At 40.0% G+C, this 20,416-nt stretch overlaps 1 protein-coding gene across 1 annotated transcript in view; it reads left to right on the forward strand.

The window, feature by feature from the left end:
- The window catches only part of ITFG1 (integrin alpha FG-GAP repeat containing 1), a 102,760-nt gene that overhangs the window by 1,100 nt on the left and 81,244 nt on the right, over positions 1 to 20,416 (forward strand). The window contains exons 2-6 of the mRNA XM_070761626.1: positions 3,854 to 3,926; positions 4,607 to 4,746; positions 7,201 to 7,258; positions 7,419 to 7,493; positions 15,114 to 15,208. Of these exons, the coding sequence (XP_070617727.1) occupies positions 3,854 to 3,926; positions 4,607 to 4,746; positions 7,201 to 7,258; positions 7,419 to 7,493; positions 15,114 to 15,208 (441 nt within the window). The remainder of the gene's footprint in view (positions 1 to 3,853; positions 3,927 to 4,606; positions 4,747 to 7,200; positions 7,259 to 7,418; positions 7,494 to 15,113; positions 15,209 to 20,416) is intronic.

The following is a 20,416-nucleotide window of genomic DNA, read 5'->3' on the forward strand; positions in this document are numbered from 1 at the left end:
ATCCCCCTGGAGCAGTGGTGGGCTATGAACCGAACTCTAAATTGCACTCGCCGCCATGGCTCGTAGGTTCTTGCATGACTAGCGCGATTTTGTTGCTGCACCTTTGGGGGAAGCAAAATCGCGCACGGAGCGACAGATGCATCTGTGTTTCAGCATGCGCGGAAGAAAAAAACCTCGCTGAAACACAGGCGCACCTGCGGTTCTCAGTCGTCCTCCACCACCGCATCGTCATTTGCCTGACCGAAGAATACCGGAAGCGCCTGTGGTTGCCCTGCACTGAGCTTGAAGGCAGCACTTGTGGCTCCGTTCTCCCCATCCCGAGAGAAGAGCGCCTGGTCCTAAACGGAGGGAAAAGCGCTTTTGGAGCGCATGGGGGTGCGCGAGACGGGGGGGGGAATTGGAGCTCCTAGAGAGAGAATCGATCGTTCAGGAGCTTTGAAAGTGACGCAGACGCCGCTTGTGTTCTCCCTGATGCTGAAGCGAAGGACAGAAGGAATTCCTTAGCCAGGGAGAGGCGGCCCCTGCCCGGCCACAGCCGCTCGCCCGAGCCATTTTTTGGCCTGCCAGGAGGGCTTTTTGGCCAATGCCTGCCAGTCTCCCGTGAGGAGGGAAGAAAGGGGAAAAAAACCCTGTCTCCCGCGGGGAGGGAAGCGAGGCCATCCGGCAGCCCTTGGCCTTGGGGACAGCTGGCAAAGCACGGGAAGGCTGCCGCTGATGACCGCTACCCAACTACCACCCCCTCGCGGTATTCAATGTATAAGATGCACCCAGTTTTTGATGCACTTTTTTGAAGTAAAAGGGTGCCTCTTATACACCAAAAAATACAGTAAATCCTAAGGATACAAGCAACAAGTCATTTGTGGGAGGAGATGGGTGATAGAAACATGAGAAGACTAATAGTAATGCAGCCTTAGTGAATAGTGTGACAGTGGTAAGGGAATTATTTGTTTAGCAGAGTGATGGCGTTCAGGAAAAACCTGTTCTTATATCTAATTGTTCTGGTGTGCAGTGCTCTATAGTGTTCTTTTGAGGGTAGGAGTTGACACATTTTGTTTCCAGAATGCGAGGGGTCAGTAAATATTTTCTCGGCCTTTGAGTGAGCATTGGGGATCAAGTATATATGCCAATTGCCCAGTTTCCTCTCTTTTCAGTGGTCATTTTCTTTTATTGCCCTCATTTTCTATGTAGGAGGAATATCAAAATAAAAATTAAATTTTGCTTGGCTACTCTTGGGTTTACTTGTTTTACTGATCAAGCAAGATGCACACTAAAGCCTCATTCCTCTTTATTAGATTTTTACCCTGCCTTTATGACAGGTAGTCCTCAGCTTACAACCTCAATTGAGCCCAAAATGTCTGTTGTGAAGTGAGACATTTGTTAAGTTGAGTTTGATCCTATTTATGTTTTATTTATTCATTCGATTGATTGATTGATTGATTGATTGATTGATTGATTTTTTTTGTGCCGCCCTTCTCCTTAGACTCAGGGCGGCTTACAACATGTTAGCAATACCATTATATTGCCCCCACAATCCGGGCCCTCATTTTACCCACCTTGGAAGGATGGAAGGCTGAGTCAACCTTGAGCCAGTGATGAGATTTGAACTGCTGACCTGCAGTTCTAGCAGTCAGCTTCAGCGCTCCATTTTGCGACCTTTCTTTCCCGAGTTGTTAAGTAAATCATTGCAATTGCTTGAGTCAACAAATGAATTCCAAATAATCAAGTGGGATTATTTTAATATATTTTTAATTTAATATAATTTAATTTTTAATAATTTAATAATGCATAGAATGATACTGATATCTTCCTGTAAAGTACATTTGTAAATTCTTCTTAATGTTTTGGCCTCTTAAATGTGTTGGTATAGGAACACAGGCTAACAGGCATTCATTGAAACTCGCTTACTTACATTGTTTTCCTTGGTTAAGAAATTCATGCTGAAATGTGATTAGTGGACAAGAGATTTTAATGTCCTTATTGTTGACATCAATGAGCCAGAATGTGCCACAAATGTTTCCCTTTGGCATGTAAACAAAGCAGATATCCTTCTGCCAATAACTACTGACACAGAAAGCAATTTTCTTCTTGTGCTAATGTGTTTACTTTTTAAAAGGTCACAATGTTACCTGTTTCCTTTTGGCTTCAGTATGTCTGAAATAGTGTTTGTGTTTTGTTTTTTTAACCTGCACAATATATTAAGGCATGGTGCATTTTGTAAAACTCATAATTGAGATTTTCTGATACAAGGAAGGAAGCTTGAAAAATGCCTTGTTGTTACTGGTGGAATGCTAAAGTGTTTTGTGTGTTGAACTTTAGATTTAAAAAAAGGAAGTTCAATCAAGGGATGGGGTCTGCTGGAAGTTTGTTCCAAGCATCTACCACTCTTTCAGTCAAATAATATTTTCTCACATTGCTTATGATCTTTCCCCCAACTAATCTCAGCTTGTGCCCCCTTGTTTTTGTGTTCACTTTCCTATTAAAGACACTTCCCTCCTGAAACGTATTTAATTCTTCAACCTATTTAAATGTTTCTATCATGTCCCCCCTCTATGATATAGAGCAGTGTTTCCCAACCTTGGCAACTTGAAGATATCTGGCTGGGGAATTCTGGGAGTTGAAGTCCAGGTATCTTCAAGTTGCCAAGGTTGGGAAACACTGTGCTAGAGTAAGGGTGACAAACTCGTGGCCCACGGACCAGATTCCACCCACAATGTGGTTATGTCCAGTCCATGGGGCTATTCTAGTCTATCCAATGTGAAGAGGAAAAATTAGACCAGCCTGACTTTGGCCCCTGTCCACCCGATGCGAAGAGAAAACATGCCAGCAGTTTGAGGAGGGGTGTCAAAGTAGCCCCTTTCCTAATTCCCTAAACTATAAGGAGCTATGCCTGAGTCGCTTGATTCTCTCATAGGCGATCTCAATAAAACAATGGGTGCTTCATCACCAGAGACTTTCAAGAAGAGACTGGACATCCACTTGTCAGAAATGGCACTGCCCCATGCGTGCGTGCATGCATGACAAACCCCCCTGCTCCTGGCACGGTATGACACACCCATTTTTTGCTCTTCCCAGGCTTCAGAGCCTTTCTAGGAGCCTGGAGAGGGCGAAAATGGCCTCCCTCTCTGGAGGTCCTCCAAAGGCCAGCAATAGCCCATTTGCCAACTTCTTCAAGTTGGGAAACGGGCCATTTCTGGCCTCCAGAGGGTCTCTGCAGAGGGGAGACCGTTTTTGCCCTCCCCAGGCTCCTAGAAAGGCTCTGAAGCCTGGAGGAGCAAAAAAACACTTCCCGTTGACAAGTGGAACATTTGCAGCCTCTGGAAGACCTCTGGACCTCCTAGAAAGGCTCTAAAGCGTGAGAGAGAAAGAAACAGGCCTTCCCACCCCATCTGGAGGCTGAAAACAGGCTGTTTTGTGACTCATAGTGGGCCCAGAAGATCCAAAAATCAGCTGGCTGGTTCGCGCATGCACACCAAACTTGAGCTCACATGCCCACTGATATGGCTCCATGTGGCACGCGTGCCATAGGTTGGTCATCACAGCATAGGTTCTCTTCCTTGAGCAATAGGTTGGACTAGATGACCTACGAGGTCCCTTCCAACTCATTTATTCTGTATTCTGCCATTTTAGCCTTTCTGGGGAGTTGACCTTTTGGTCAGGTCTACTTAGTGGGGCTGACCCATATATGCCCCTCAAACCTGGGGAAAAACATTGTATGTGCTTCTTATTTCTTTAGACGAGGAGGTAAACTGAGGTGGGTTGAAAAAAGCAATCAGGAAGGCATAAAGTTAAAAGATTGTCCATGTGATATTTGTTATTGCTGTTTTAAAGGATGTATTTCTTCCTCCTTCTACAGAGAGTGAATTAAATATCTTCCTTGCGGACCAAAATGAGCCCTACTTTAAGCCTAAAGTCAAATTACTATTAAGGTAAATGCAGTTTACTGGAATTGTTGCAATAGATTTTGTGCGCTGTTCATTCTGTGTACGGTATCTGGATGTTAAATGGATCCTGCTGTAATACTCAGGTCTCAGAGATCTGTTTTGTAATGCTCGTATGGGGATTTTTCTGCAGCCTCAAAGATGATTACAGTAATAATTCATGATTTATCTAACTCGTAGTGATGTCTTACATTCATAATGAAGCAGAGCACTACAGAACATGAACTAAGCCCTTTTTTGCGGAGAATGTACATTTTGATAAATGTGCTTAGAGCTCCGCACACAATATATACATACATTGCATTTTTTAAAGTATTAATGGAGCCAATTGTTTTTAGAAAAATATTGGAGATTATTTTCGGCTTGCTTTTTTTGATGTGAAACAGTATACAAATCGGCTAGAGGGGATGTGGCCATCTTTAGAAGGGTTAAGATAATGATAAAATTTAACCTTTGAAGATTGTTTTTGGAGGATGAAAATGTATATTTCCTGAAATGTGAAGTCATTTAAGCCATCAGAGCTACGGAATTTAGGAAGGCACCGTGCTAAAGATTTCACTCTCTGAACTTGAATAATTAACAATACATTAAGGCAGCATGTTTAAGTGTCATTTCTTACAGTAGATGTAGTATATTTGGTACTTAAACTTTTGTTCCCTTGATTTTAGGGATGTTTTGATAACCAGCGTAGTTCCTGGTGATTATAACGGTGATTCCCAGATGGATGTCCTTTTGACGACTCGTCCACGAGAACAGCGTAATGCTGACCTATCCGTCTGGATTTTCTGGGGAAATAATCAGACTTTAGGTAGGCTATATTGCAGGGATAATGTCCAGAAATTATTCATCGAATTCTTCTACAAAGCAGTTATAAATACTGTATCCCCCTTCTCAGGTGAATGTGAGAGATGGATATGTTAAATTTAATTTACACACAAAGGATTATTCCTTGAGGGGTCAGTTCTTGATATTCTCTGAGCTTTCTTGCTTTCTTGCAGACATTTCATTACCCAACTAGGTAGCATCATCAGTGCTAAGTCAGTGTTTAGTCCTTGATTCTCCCTGGGCACAAAAGCCTATTTAATAGTGGAAGGCCATATTGTAGTCATGAAATGTGATTTATCTGAAATGTTAGAGGCCTGTTGCTCAACATCAAGTGAGATAGACCAACCTGAAGAAGAGCTAGGTTATGTTTAATAAATTCACCAAAAGAAAGGGGCGGGGGGAATTGTATCTGGAGAAGAACTAGACGTAGTAGACCGCTAGGTATATCTTGGCCAACGGATCTCAGCAAGTGATACCAATAATGCTTAAACTTATATACCACTTCATACAGTCCTCTCTAAGCGGTTTACAGGGTCAGCATATTGCCCCCAACAATTTTATTATTATTATTATTATTATTATTATTATTATTATTATTATTATTATTATCATCTCCGGAGACTCAAAGCGGCTTACAACAACAACAATACATAGTACAAATCTAATGGTTTAAAACAGTTTAAAACCCTTATTATAAAAAACAGTCATGCATCCCAAACAAACCATACATAAAATGAAACAGTCCAGGGGAATCAATTTTTCCATGCCTGACGGCAGAGGTGGGTTTTTAGGAGTTTGTGAAAGGCAAGGAGAGTGGGGGCAGTTCTGATCTCCGGAGGGAGTTGGTTCCAGAGGGTCGGGGCTGCCACAGAGAAGGCTTTTCCCCTAGGGCCCCGCCAGATGACATTGTTTCGTCCTCATTTTACCCACCTCGGAAAGATGGAAGGCTGAGTCAACCTTGAGCTGGTGGTGAGATTTGAACTGCCAAATTGCAGTCAGCCGGCAGCCAGCAGAAATAGCCTGCAGTATTGCATTCTATCCACTGCGACTTCCCCAGCTCTTTATTTTGAGAGAATATAGGAAATTGAACAGGGTGTTAAATGCATTCTGGCAAACTAAGCATAATTTTCAAGAACAACCTCCCTTTATGCCTGGGAAGGTAACAGTGATCAGTGCGCCTTTGGCATTTAGTCATGCCGGCCACATGACCACGGAAATGTCTTCGGACAGCACTGGCTTTAAAACGGAGATCAACACCGTCCCCTAGAGTCGGGAACGACTAGCACGTATGTGCGAGGGGAACCTCTATACGCTGAATTAGCATGGATTGTGATTTGTTCCTCTATCTACATCTTCATTTGTGACAAGACAACAGATATTGACAAAATTAAACGGGTCCAAAGATGGGCTATAAGAATGGTGGAAGGTCTTAAGCATAAAACGTATCAGGAAAGACTTAATGAACTCAATCTGTATAGTCTGGAGGACAGAAGGAAAAGGGGGGACATGATCGAAACATTTAAATATGTTAAAGGGTTAAATAAGGTCCAGGAGGGAAGTGTTTTTAATAGGAAAGTGAACACAAGAACAAGGGGGCACAATCTGAAGTTAGTTGGGGGAAAGATCAAAAGCAACATGAGAAAATATTATTTTACTGAAAGAGTAGTAGATCCTTGGAACAAACTTCCAGCAGACGTGGTGGATAAATCCACAGTAACTGAATTTAAACATGCCTGGGATAAACATATATCCATCCTAAGATAAAATACAGAAAATAGTATAAGGGCAGACTAGATGGACCATGAGGTCTTTTTCTGCCGTCAGACTTCTATGTTTCTATGTGTGAGCTGGGATTGTTATAGAATTGTTAAATAATGCGCATCCTGCTCTGATGAAGATCAAAATACATTGAGCTGTGCAATGTCTGATTCAAATCTTTTCTTGCTGTATCATCTGTGGATATTTTTTTTAATATCTTTTTTTAACTGTGATGTGAAATATCGTATTGTCTTCCGTAAGAATTACTCATGCGCATTTTGAAAGGTGCTTTGGAGATATTAAGAACAACTGTTCAGGGCGTATTGCTTTTATGGCCCATGGTTATCGATCCAAGTATAATCATGATCAAAAGCATAAACACTTCCCTATATTTGATCTTATAGCCAGTTGATTAAATATTATTACTACAAATAAACAAATCTTATCTTCAATTCCTTGACTTTTCTTCATTCCCCACTCCACCAGATGAAATAGGATGGATAGTTCCCTGTTTTCTCAGAAATAGGAAGAGAATTAAGTTCAAATTGTACTAGATACAAAGAATCCTGAAAAATAAAACAAAAGTAAATACAAAAGACCCAGTTGAATAATAAATAATAAACGAAAAATGTAACAAATGTGATCTTTTTTTTCCTTTTTGTTTCCTCTCTCTCCCCAGATATAAATCGTAAATTTGTAGCAAACAAAACATTTTATGATGAACCATTAATCATGGAGTAAGTATATGCTTATCATGAGATTTTTTAAAGAGTGAAATTATAAGTTGATACTATTTTATCTGATTTTATTTTTTTTAAAAGGCGATTGTTTAAAATTGGTTGTGTAATTTGAATATCCAACTTTTTTGTTGTTATTATTTTGCTGTTGCTGCTGAAGTTTCAATGGTGATTTAATTCCCGACATCTTTGGAGTTACCAGCGAATCAAAAAGGCCAGAAATACTAATTGGCAGGTAAGCTAATTTCCTCGCTATTGTTGTATCCTAAAAGCTTGCTGTAAGTCCTTGACTTACAACAGTTTGTTTAGTGACTGTTCAGCGTTAACAATGGCTCTGAAGAAAAGTGACTTATGACTGTTTTTCACACTTCAATGCCGTTGTGACTTTGAACCAACTAGGACTCCCTGCTTCTTAGAAGATTCATTCATTCTTAACCTGTAACAAAAGGAGGGGAAGAAAGTCTCCTGATACTGTTTTTGTTAGTCACAATTTATAGTTACTGTATTTTTTCGAAGTATAAGACGCACCTTAGTTTTGGGGGAGGAAAATAAGGGGGGAAATCTGCCTACCAGGTATTCATCCGACTAGCGTCATAAGAAAACCTTATTCAGCACAAGTAGCAATGTAAAAGAGCCTGCAAGCAGATAACAGGCCTGGGGAAATCGTTAATACCTCGTTAGAGATGGGGAAAAAATTCTTCGAAAAAGCTACATTCAGAATATAAGACCACACCCAAATGTTCAGCCTCTTTTTTGGGGGGGGGGGAAGTCTTGTGCTCTGAAAAATACAGTATCTACATTAAATCAGGTGAACAAAAAAAGCTGTTTATCGGTTAATTTTAAATCAGCCAAATGTTTTTGAAAATTATTAACTGCGCAGCTTTCTTAGCATTAGAAATTTAGAGTGATGCTGTCATGTACAGTGGTATCTCTACTTACGAACTTAATTTTTTTCGTGACCAGGTTCTTAAGTAGAAAAGTTTGTAAGAAGAAGCAATTTTTCCCATAGGAATCAATGTAAAAAGCAAATAATGAGAGTGATTGGGGAAACCACAGGGAGGGTGGAGGCCCTGTTTCCTCCCAGGAGATTCCTAGAGAGGCCCCACGGAGGCTAATCCCCGCCTTTTCCGGCCCTGTTTCCTCCCAGGAGATTCCTACAGAGGCCTCACAGAGGCTTCTCCCCGCCTTTTCCGGCCCTGTTTCCTCCCAGGAGATTCCTAGAGAGGCCCCACGGAGGCTTCTCCCTGCCTTTTCCGGTTACAGTTTCGGAGGCTCGGGTTTGTAAGTGGAAAATGGTTTTTGAGAAGAGGCAAAAAAAATCTTGAACACCCGGTTCTTATCTAGAAAAGTTTGTAAGTAGAGGCGTTTGTAGGTAGAGGTACCACTGTATAATGTCCTTTTTTATGCATGTGTGCAGTTAATTTATGGACCCACCCAGAGAACTGCTATTCTCAGCAAAGGGTTACACTTTTCCAGGTGATCAATAAGAGAACCCACCTCCTCAAAAGTCAAATGGTTTATTGTGAAGTGTCCCCCCCCCTTTCTAGCACTTCTGTCAAGACAAGCACATCACACTTAGAGAAGTCAATCAGATTAGTCTCCTGTTTCCATAGAAACAGCCCAGCAATTTTCTAACTTGTGTTCCCCCACCCCCCTCAGGCACCTATCTGTTTTAATTAAGCAACATGTTTGGCATCCTTCGCAAGTAACTTTTGTTAAATAAAAAAAGGGGAAAAGATTCACTCCTTTAGGTCAACGAGGAAGTAAATTAAGAGTCTGGTATTTGAAGAAACAAATTCTGATAGTTGGTATAGGTTGGATTTTGTCCCAGAAATCTCTTTGTGCCATTTTCCTTGATATGACAAGCGCATAGCATTAAAAGCAACATTTTGTTTTAGAAATCGTGATGTGTGGGGGTAAGTATGGGTTACCCCTTTCTTTCCAAATAAGGGGTATCAGTTGACCATTAAGGTAATTTCAGTCTTATGGAGATGACTCCATAAAACCTCTGACTTTACAAAACAAAGCCTGCAAATTGCTCTGGGGTTATACCGCAGCATTTGCAACCTTGCATGAGCTTTGTTAGAAGATTTTAGCACCCTTTTGAACTGTTAAAAAAACACAAAACACCTCCCTATTCTTAGTTCTCTTCCTAGCAAATAAAATACGTTTTAACAGTCATGCACGTGATAAGACAAAATCCATTTTCCCTTAAGATGCCACAAACTACCTGGTTGGCATATTTTGCAAAACATCTAGCAATACTGTGGAAGTATCTGTTCTTTTTTTCTTCCTTCCTTCCTTCCTTCCTTTCTTTCCTCCTTCCTTTCTTTCCTCCTTCCTTCCTTTCCTTCCTTCCTTTCTTTCTTTCCTCCTTCCTTCCTTCCTTTCTTTCCTCCTTCCTTCCTTCCTTCCTTCCTTTTTTTTAACCCGATGGAACGAAATGTGTGAGCAAAACACTTGCTAGCTACCAATAGCTTTTCTCCAAATTTAAATCAACTGTCAAATAGCTCAGGTACAGAAATCAAATTCCATTGATGTCTTAATCAGCAGAGGAGACTTAGTTAAAAAGCGAGACTCAAGGGAATAAGCATCTTATTCTTAAATCTTCTTAAAGAATACTTAATCATTGAATGAACTGGTCAGAGGTTTAGCCAGCATAGCAATTTCAATTAAATGTATTTTAATCATCAGCTTAAACAGGAAAAAAACCTCCTTTGAAGCAAATGACTTGGCTTTTTCATAATTTTTCCCTTGTTTCTTATGGCTAATAGTTGTCTTACGCAATTTTAATTATTCTTTTAAGGCTTGCTTTGCTACTCTTTGTAACTACAGTATATGCAGTGATGCCTATTTTCAGTTACCACTTCAAAAGTAGATTATTAGAGTCTTTTGCCAGTTGAATTCTCTGGTACAGGTAGTTCTCAATTTACGACCACAACTCAGCCCAAAATTACTGTTGCTAAATGAACCATTAGTTAAGTAAATTTTGTCCCATTTTATGACCTTTCCTGCCACAGTTGTTAAGTGAATCACTGCAGTTATTAAGTTGTCAAAACGCAGTTGTTCAGTGAATCCGATTTCTCGATTGACTTTGATTCACAGAAGGTCGCAAAAAGGACACTGCAACCATCATATATATATTTTAAAATTCGGCAAAAAAAAACATGTGACACATAAAGATAGAATTGTCGGCTATCAATACAATTAACTGCCTTGGAAATGGTCCTGGGTTGGGCCGAGAGGCAAATAAGGAGCTGTGATGTTCCTTCAAATACATCAGGGTGATTCGACACAAAAATATGTAACCCTTCCCTGGTGCAGAGCTGAAGGGATTGGATACTGCAGCCTAGAGGATAATTCTCTGCCTTACAAGGCAAAGGTTGCAGGTTCAAGTCCCAGTGGGTATGGCTAGCTGATGAGGCCAAAATAAGGTCGAAATAGATTTATCCTAGTCTCCCTTAATTTTCAAATTCAGCAAAAAAACCATGTGACATATTTCGTTCGTTCGTTCGTTCGTTCGTTCAATTTTTTAATGCCGCCCTTCTGCTTAGACTCAGGGCGGCTTACAACATGTTAGCAATAGAACTTTTTTAAACAGAGCCAGCCTATTGCCCCCACAATCCAGGTCCTCATTTTACCCACCTCGGAAGGATGGAAGGCTGAGTCAACCTTGAGCCGGTGATGAGATTTGAACCGCTGACCTGCAGATCTAGCGGTCAGCTTTAGTGGCCTGCAGTACTGCACTCTACCCACTGTGCCACCTCGGCTCAATTAGTCAGTTGCCACGCATCTGAATTTTGATGTGGCCACGTCGATGCTTCAACAGTTCCACATAAAGAGCTGATAGATAAATTAGTGAAGATTGGACTTAATCCCTGGATAGTTCAGTGGATTTCAAGCTGGCTGAAGCATAGACATCAGAGAGTTATTGTTAATGGCGAGTATTCTGAGCAGAGTCAGGTTACAAGCGGTGTGCCACAAGGGTCTGTTCTGGGTCCTATTCTTTTTAATATGTTTGTGAGTGACATAGGGGAAGGTTTGGTAGGGAAGGTTTGCCTATTTGCCGATGACTCTAAAGTGTGCAATAGGGTTGATATTCCTGGAGGGGTCTGTAATATGGTAAATGATTTAGCGTTACTAGATAAATGGTCAAAGCAATGGAAACTGCAGTTTAATGTTTCCAAATGTAAAATAATGCACTTGGGGAAAAGGAATCCTAAATCTGAGTATTTCATTGGCAGTTCTGTGTTAGCAAAAACTTCAGAAGAGAAGGATTTAGGGGTAGTGATTTCTGACAGTCTCAAAATGGGTGAACAGTGTGGTCGGGCGGTAGGAAAGGCAAGTAGGATGCTTGGCTGCATAGCTAGGGGTATAACAAGCAGGAAGAGGGAGATTGTGATCCCCTTATATAGAGCGCTGGTAAGACCACATTTGGAGTACTGTGTTCAGTTCTGGAGACCTCACCTACAAAAAGATATTGACAAAATTGAACGGGTCCAAAGACGGGCTACAAGAATGGTGGAAGGTCTTAAGTATAAAACGTATCAGGAAAGACTGAATGAACTCAATCTGTATAGTCTGGAAGACAGAAGGAAAAGGGGGGACATGATCGAAACATTTAAATATGTTAAAGGGTTAAATAGGGTTCAGGAGGGAAGTGTTTTTAACAGGAAAGTGAACACAAGAACAAGGGGACACAATCTGAAGTTAGTTGGGGGAAAGATCAAAGGCAACATGAGAAAATATTATTTTACTGAAAGAGTAGTAGATCCTTGGAACAAACTTCCAGCAGACGTGGTTGGGAAATCCACAGTAACTGAATTTAAACATGCCTGGGATAAACATATATCCATCCTAAGATAAAATACAGGAAATAGTAAAAGGGCAGACTAGATGGACCAAGAGGTCTTTTTCTGCCGTCAGTCTTCTATGTTTCTATGTTTCTATGTAACAGCCATAAGTGTGAAACATGGTCCTAAGCCCCTTTTCCCAGGACCGTTTGCACTTCGAAGAGTCACTAACTGAACAGTTGTGTGTCAAGGACTACCTGTACTAATTGTTGTCAAAGATAGGAACATCTTTGAAAAGCATGCCACTGAAGGGGCAAATTCAGGGTGCAAAAAAACCTGAACCTAAAGAAAAAAATCCAACTCCCAATATTGGCAAAGTGTCAATTGATTCAAATTTGAAGCCTTTCAAGCTCACAGCTCCCCACTTCTAACTTGAAACAGCTGTTCTAAGATTTCAGAAAGTGTTCTGAGCTCAAAATAGCATTGCAAAATCAGAAATGTGCGATTGGATTATGTATCACAAGCGTCAGAGAGAAGGGCTCCAGCTACTTTGACCTTCTACTCCAAGGTTTGATGTTCTGGAAACTACAGTAATACCTCATCTTACGAACCCCTCGTCATACGAACTTTTCGAGATACGAACCCAGGGTTTAAGATTTTTTTTTGCCTCTTCTTCCGAACTAGTTTCACCTTACGAACCCGCTGCCGCGATGCTGCGATTTCGCTGAGGCTTCCCTCACTGGGAAACCCCACCACTGGACTTCAGTTGCCAGCGAAGCGCCCATTTTTGCGATGCTGGGATTCCCCTGCTGGGATTTCCCTGCAGCATCACAAAAATGCGAAAGTCCAGAGGTGGGGGTTTCCCATGGAGGGGAGCCTCACAGGGGAATCCCACCAACACGAAAACGGGCGCTTCGGCTGGCAAAAGGGGTGAATTTTGGGCTTGCATGCATTTAACCAACCTCTGCCGCCAGGCATGGGGGAATTGAGATACTCTTTCCCCCTAGGCCCTTATAATTTTATGCATGGTATGTCTGTATGTATGTTTGGTTTTTATAATAATGGGTTTTTAATTGTTCTTAGTATTGGATTATTATTGTATGCTGTCTTGTTATTGCTGTTAGCCGCCCCAAGTCTTCGGAGAGGGGCGGCATACAAATCCAATCAATCAATCAATCAATCAATCAATCAATAATCGCTTTTCCATTGATTCCTATGGAAAACATTGTTTCGTGTTACGAACTTTTCACCTTACAAACCTCGTCCTGGAACCAATTAAGTTCGTAAGGTGAGGTATCACTGTATTTAAGGCAGAATTTCAAGGGCATAGTTGTTGGTTTATATACTAAAGGTTCGCCCTATCCCAAGCCAGAGAGAGTGCCCTTAAAATTAATGAAAGCAATTTTGCAAGCCCTCCAATGAGCTTCTTAATAATTTAGCTCAATGACTGGAAATGAGAATCGCAAGGATGGAAGCCTGAATTGGATTCCTATTTTTACGTTGCAATCCAAGCCAGTTAAAAACCAACAAAAACCGATCGATTGAATTTGACGTTTAATCCAGCCAGCCAGCCTGATTGCTTTGACAACTGAATCTCCCAGAATCGCTCGCCGTAAGTGAGATTGGCAGCCTCTCCATTCGAAAAAAAATAAATGAAAACAACAAGAAACGCCTGTTGTTCTTTAAGGAAAATAGGCATTCAAGGTAATTTGGCTCTTGGTGGATTTTTCTTCTTTTCTTCCTGAGGCATGGTCCAATTGGCAGGATGCAAGGATGCAAAACATATTGGAGAACAATATGACCTTCTACTCCAGGGATTGGTACCCAGCCATGCAGTGGTCAACTCTGGACAACTCTGACAACTTTATGACTTCTAGACTTCCAATTCCCAGAATTCTCCTGAGCCAGCCATGACCACAAGTCGTAAAATGACCATAGTCCCCCACAGACTAGATGGACCATGAGGTCTTTTTCTGCCATCAGTCTTCTATGTTTCTATATGGCTCAAGACAATTTTCATTCTAGTACTTATCGGGCCAATTTTAGCCAGCCATTTCCAGAACATCACAAAACCCTTTTTCCCCCCAGCCAGGTTCAATATATCAATACAGTGTTCCCTTGAACTTTGCGAATAGTCTATACCACGGTTTTTCAAAAAATATTAATTAAAAAATACTTCACGTTTTTTTTCTACACCAGTTTTTCCCCGCCCGATGATGTCATACGTCATCGCCAAACTAATAATTTTTGCAAATAAATAACAAAAAAAAAATATTGGTAATTATTATGTTTATAAATATCAGGATCACTAAGTGTCTTATTCAATGGTGAGTACCAGTAATAATGGTGAGTAAATGGTTGTTAAGGGAATGGGAAATTGTAATTTAGGGGTTTAAAGTGTTAAGGGAAGGCTTGTGATACTGTCCATAGCCAAAAATGGTGTATTTACTTCCGCATCTCTACTTTGTGGAAATTCAACTTTCGTGGGCGGTCTCGGAACGCATCCCCCGTGAAAATCGAGGGAACACTGTATATCATTTTCAACTGGTATTGATAGCAAATATTATCTGAATATCCCCTGTAAAAGAAGATCAAAGCTTTTTGTTTATTGTAATTTCTGTGTTGACTGGTGAACTATTTAAATCATGTCCTCTCTTTTTTTTTAAGGCTGGCCAGACAGATATTGTGTATTTCATTATTATGATCAGATTGTGGGACTAACGTTGCATTTTGTGCAGCTAAATTTGGCTTAGCCTCTATGTGGGTACATACTGAGGTTCTTTCTGGTACAGTGCATTTTCAGTAAAATGATTAGCACTCTGTTTGCTTTTTAATTATTAGCAAAAGAAAATACAGTAAAGTCAGACTCCCAGATTTTAACTCAACTCATTCCATCTTAGTCATAGTTCATTTTATGATGAATATAGTGCACAGGTTCTCTTACTTACTTACTTAATTTAAACTAAAAAAAAACCAACCATTGGTCTCCATAACTATTGATATATGTGAAGAACCTCACAAAATCCATATCAGCTGTTAATTTTCAAAATCTTACTTCTCAGGAATTTAACATGGCACCAAATGCCGGATGCAGAACATGCAATGGCTAAGCCTCATTCCCATGCATTCATCGATATGAATCAAGATTTCACAGCAGGTAAGTCCCCTTGAAACTTTAAAAAGTTTTCCTGTGATTTAGAGACACGTAACAGCAGAGAATATTAATTGGAGGCGTGCAAAAACGTTTTGAGTAAGGAATGCTGCCAGCAAGGTCAAAACAACCTATTTCCAATTCAAAAATATTTTGCTCATTTCTGATTTTTGAAAAACTAAAAGAGCAGCTGATCTGATTAGTGTTTGAATGGGAGGCCCCTCGGAATTAACAACACTCTGGCCTGGAGAGGATTTTGGTGGTGGTGTGTTTTTCTAAATACCAGAAGAAAGCAATGGCAAAAAAAAAACCCCTCCTTCTACTTTGTACTGCCGTAAAGCCATGAAAATTGAGCTCAATTCCAAGTAGACGTTTATCAGTCTTCATCGAGTGTTTCCTAAACACCACAATGTCACAGCATACAGACTTCAGATCTCAGAACTTTATTATTTATTTATTTATTGGATTTGGTTCCTAAGAGGCCAGTAAGGGGCGTATATAAGTGCACTGATGTGCCTATCGTCCCCTGTCCAATTGTCTTTCCTTATCTCATATATCATATATATTCTCTCCTTATCTATATATATATATCATATATATTCTCTCCTTATCTCTTATATCATATATATTCTCTCCCTCCCATCTACTTCTCTTCTTTTTACTTTCTATCGTTATATATATTACTTAATGTCTATTCTCTTCCATATGTATTGTATATTGGACAAAGAATAAATAAATAAATAAATAAATAAATAAATAAATAAATAAATAAATAATAAAAACTTTATTATTTATTTATTTATTGGATTTATATGTCACCCCTCTCCGAGGACTCGGGGCGGCTTACAACATATTAAAAAAAACCAGTAGGTTACAATAAGTTTCCAATTAATTAAAATTACATAGACTAACCATAACCTGGGAGCTATCTAACCTTAACCTAGGAGCTATCTAACCATAACCTTTATCCTAATCTGGGAGCTAAAGTCTACCTACCTGGACATGACTGCCCATGATTCAAGGTTGCTGAAAACCTGTTGTACACAAATGTCTATAGAGGTTTTCAATCATCCATGTCATGGTTGGCCCAGGCATGCTTTTTCAGGAGGCAACTGGATGCACCCAAATTTTCAGCTTCTTTTAGGTAGGAAAAAGGTGCATCTTATACTCTGAAAAATACAGTATAGATCACAGGGGGCGCGGGGTGGGGGGGGGGGAGATGAGGATTTTAGAGATGTTTAGGTGGGGCATGGCCAAAAGAAGGTTGGGAACGATTGCTCTAAATAATTCTATCTGATCAACTTCTCTTCCTTCATTTTGTTCTGTTCCTCTTGGACTTCTTATTGATATACATACTATGATAGAGTTGCTTGATTGTTAGATGGACAGGTGCATGAATAGAATAGAATAGAATAGAATAGAATAGAATTCTTTATTGGCCAAGTGTGATTGGACACACAAGGAATTTGTCTTGGTGCATATGCTCTCAGTGTACATAAAAGAAAAGATTTATTTGTCAAGAACCATGTGGTACAACACTTAATGATTGTCATAGGGGTCAAACAAGCAATGAAGAAACAATTTAAAAAGTTCCTTCAAAAGCTTAGGGAACCCCCAAGCACTTTTCCCCTGAGTTGGACTATCTTGTCTCCAAGAGCATCTATAATACATGGCAGGCAGTTTAAGGAAGAACCCGAACCCCTGCAGAAGCTGGAGTGGGCAGAAAGTCTCTTGGGTAAATGAGCCTCTTTCGTCTCTTTCTTTAATTTGCAGAATTCAACTCTATTCGGCTGACTCCAAACGCTATCTTTACATTTTAGTTGCATTTTAGAATAGAATAGAATTCTTTATTGGCTAAGTGTGATTGGACACACAAGGAATTTGTCTTGGTGCATATGCTCTCAGTGTACATAAAAGAAAAGATTCATTTGTCAAGAACCATGTGGTACAATACTTAATGATTGTCATAGGGGTCAAATAAGCAATGAAGAAACAATCAATATTAATAAAAATCTTAGCTTACAAGCAACAAATTACAGTCATACAGTCCTAGGTGGGAGAAATTGGTGAAAGGAATGGTGAGAAAAAAACTAGTAGAAATAGAAGTGCAGACTTAGTAAAAAGTTTGACAGTGTTGAAAGAATTATTTGTTTAGCAGAGTGATGGCGTTCGGGGGGAAAAATTGTTCTTGTGTCTCTTTGTCTTGGTGTGCAGTGCTCTGTAGTGACGTTTTGAGGGTAGGAATTGAAACAGTTTGTGTCCAGGATGCGAGGGGTTAGTAAATATTTTCCCCGCCCTCTTTTTGACTCGTGCAATCTACAGGTCCTCAATGAAATATGAGAAATAAATAATTAGCTGTAGTCTTCTGTCTTGGGTTTCTTTCACATGGTCCTGGATTAGGAGTTAATTTATTTCTTTGACCTCATGTTGCAGTTGCATCACGATTCTCTTGCTTCAAATAACATAACCCCCTTTTTTTTAAAGCGTCAACTTTCGAAACAGAGGCCAGAAATGATTTTATGCTTCTCATATCGATATCCTAAATAATAATTAAAAATAGACAGAATCTACCTTTTTTTCCCCATTTCCAATACTCCGAGTTAATCCAGACAGCGGAATGTTAATAACTTTTAACACCCTGCCAACATTGTTGCATTGAAACAATTGGACGTGTCAAGATTTTACAACAACATAATCAAAAGGGAATTAAAAAATAAATTTAAAAATGGAGAGGCAATTTGTTGATTCCAATTGACAAGAGTATCTGTGACGGCGTGTTGTTCCATTTAATTTCACTGCAGGCATTAAGTTCTGCATCTCTGCTCAACATCTCTCTCTCTCTCTCTTTTTCTAAAGGCATTTTAAACTCAAAAACATTATTGGCTTTTGCACTTTGCTTTATGGTACCAGGGAATTTTCTTTTCGTTAGTAGACAATGCAGCTGCGAGAGCAATTATGAGCTTCTCTAAGTATGCCCATATTACTCCAACACTCCGCAGTCTGCATCGATTGCCGATCAGTTTCCGGTCACAATTCAAAGTGTTGGTTATGACCTATAAAGCCCTTCATGGCACCGGACCAGAATATCTCCGGGACCACCTTCTGCCGCACGAATCCCAGCAACCGGTTAGGTCCCACAGAGTTGGCCTTCTCGGGGTCCCGTCGACGAAACAATGTCGTCCGGCGGGACCCAGGGGAAGAGCCTTCTCTGTGGTGGCTCCGACCCTTTGGAACCAGCTCCCCCCAGAGATTAGGATTGCCCCCACCCTCCTTGCCTTTCGTAAACTCCTTAAAATCCACCTCTGTCACCAGGCATGGGGAAATTGATTCCCCTGGGCCGTTTCTGTTTTACGTATGGTTTGTATGAGATGTATGGTTGTTTTTTATATTAAGGGTTTTAAATTGTTTTAATCATTGGATTGAAACATCTCCCCCTTGCCCATGTTGTTTTTGGTGTATGATTGATTGTGTGCTTGTTTTTTATATATATTGGTGTTGCTTTTATGAATTTTTTAACCTAAAACTGTAATTTAGATTGCTAAATATTAGATTTGTTACTATGTACTGTTTTTGCCATTGTTGTGAGTTGCCCCGAGTCTGCGGAGAGGGGCGGCATATAAATCCAATAAATCTAATCTAATCTAATCTAATGAAAGGAGATCACAGATCTCATTTGATTGATCACAAGAGTCCTTTCATTTCCCATCTTGGTGATTATTATGATTATTAAGAGTGTGATTCTCCCAGGTTACTTTCATGTTCTAGGTTTTAAAAAAAAAAATTGTCTTGGTTTTTTCCCCCCTCTCTTTGTTGCTCTGGGTCTGTTTAAATGTTTAAACAATGCCGCTTGGCGGGACCCAGGGGAAGAGCCTTCTCTGTGACGGCCCCGGCCCTCTGGAACCAACCCCCCCCCAGAGATTAGAATTGCCCCCACCCTTTCGTAAACTCCTTAAAAAACCCGTCTGCCGCCAGGCATGGGGAAATTGAGATGCTTTTTCCCCCTGGGCCTTTACAATTTCATGTGTGGTATGTCTGTATGTATGTTTTTTTATATATTAATGGGTTTTTTAAATCATTTTTAGTATTTATTGGATTATTATTGTACATTGTTTTATTGCTGTTGTTAGCCGCCCCGAGTCTCCGGAGAGGGGCGGCATACAAATCCAATAAATGAATGAATGAATGAATGAATGAATGAATGAATGAATGAATGAATGAATGTCTCCTTTGATTTAGTTTTGGCTTTCTTACCTCTCTGTACATTTCACGTTTTAAATCCTGCTTTTTTTTTCTGCAATGTGTAAAAAAAAACCTCAGCTCACCACCAACACGGTGATATCACAAGCAGTGAATCTATACGATTCTATCGATTATAGTGGGACGGATTATGGTGGAGGAATGAGTACAATGACTGCAGTGGCTTCAGGGGGTGGAATTGGAGGAAAGGAATTGTTTGAAAGATCAAAGGCAAAGCAGAATGGCGAAGCAAATACCAGGTTGCCCTACATAGAATGTTTTCTTTCTTTCTTTCGAAAATGGGCTGAAAATAATAAAAGCAGCTAAACTATTTTTGATAGCGACACGAATAAAATGGATTTAAAGTACGTATGGAAAAAGGAGACGAGGGTAATCATTTTTACTCACAGCATTTTTATGCCAAGTTCGGGGTTGTGGTTGTTTTTTTTCTTAATATATTTCAAACTGCTGCCTTACCACCCACTTTCCTGACTGGGATATTTTCTTAACTGAGATCTAAAGAGCTGTTTCTGTAGTCCTTCCAATCTGTTTTGGAATCGTATTGGTTATCTAATGAAAAAAATTATGCATGGAATGTATTTTTGGGAATACGAACATCTGTTGTTAAGAAAATGAACATGTTGAGATGTTTGGAAGTAACTTTCTGGAATCTGAGCCTAACCTTTTTCTATGATACATTTATTCCCATTACAGTGTATGTCCTAGATTTGGCAAAAATGGACCAAAATTCTTTGTCATTAAATATATTCGCAAAACCATAGAATATTTTTTCTTTGTTTAACATTTCTATCATTTTTTGTATTTCACTATCCTGTTACCTCTTTTCCATTATCTGTTCATTTGCCCATCAGTCTTTCACCTGTCAGCCAGCCGGCCATCATATATCTGTGTCTGTCTCACCTATACATTCATTATCTGTCTGTCTGTTTGTCTGTATCATCTACCTACCTACCTACC

The sequence above is a fragment of the Erythrolamprus reginae genome, chromosome 9, assembly GCF_031021105.1.
Source record: "Erythrolamprus reginae isolate rEryReg1 chromosome 9, rEryReg1.hap1, whole genome shotgun sequence".
Lineage (NCBI taxonomy): Eukaryota > Metazoa > Chordata > Lepidosauria > Squamata > Dipsadidae > Erythrolamprus > Erythrolamprus reginae.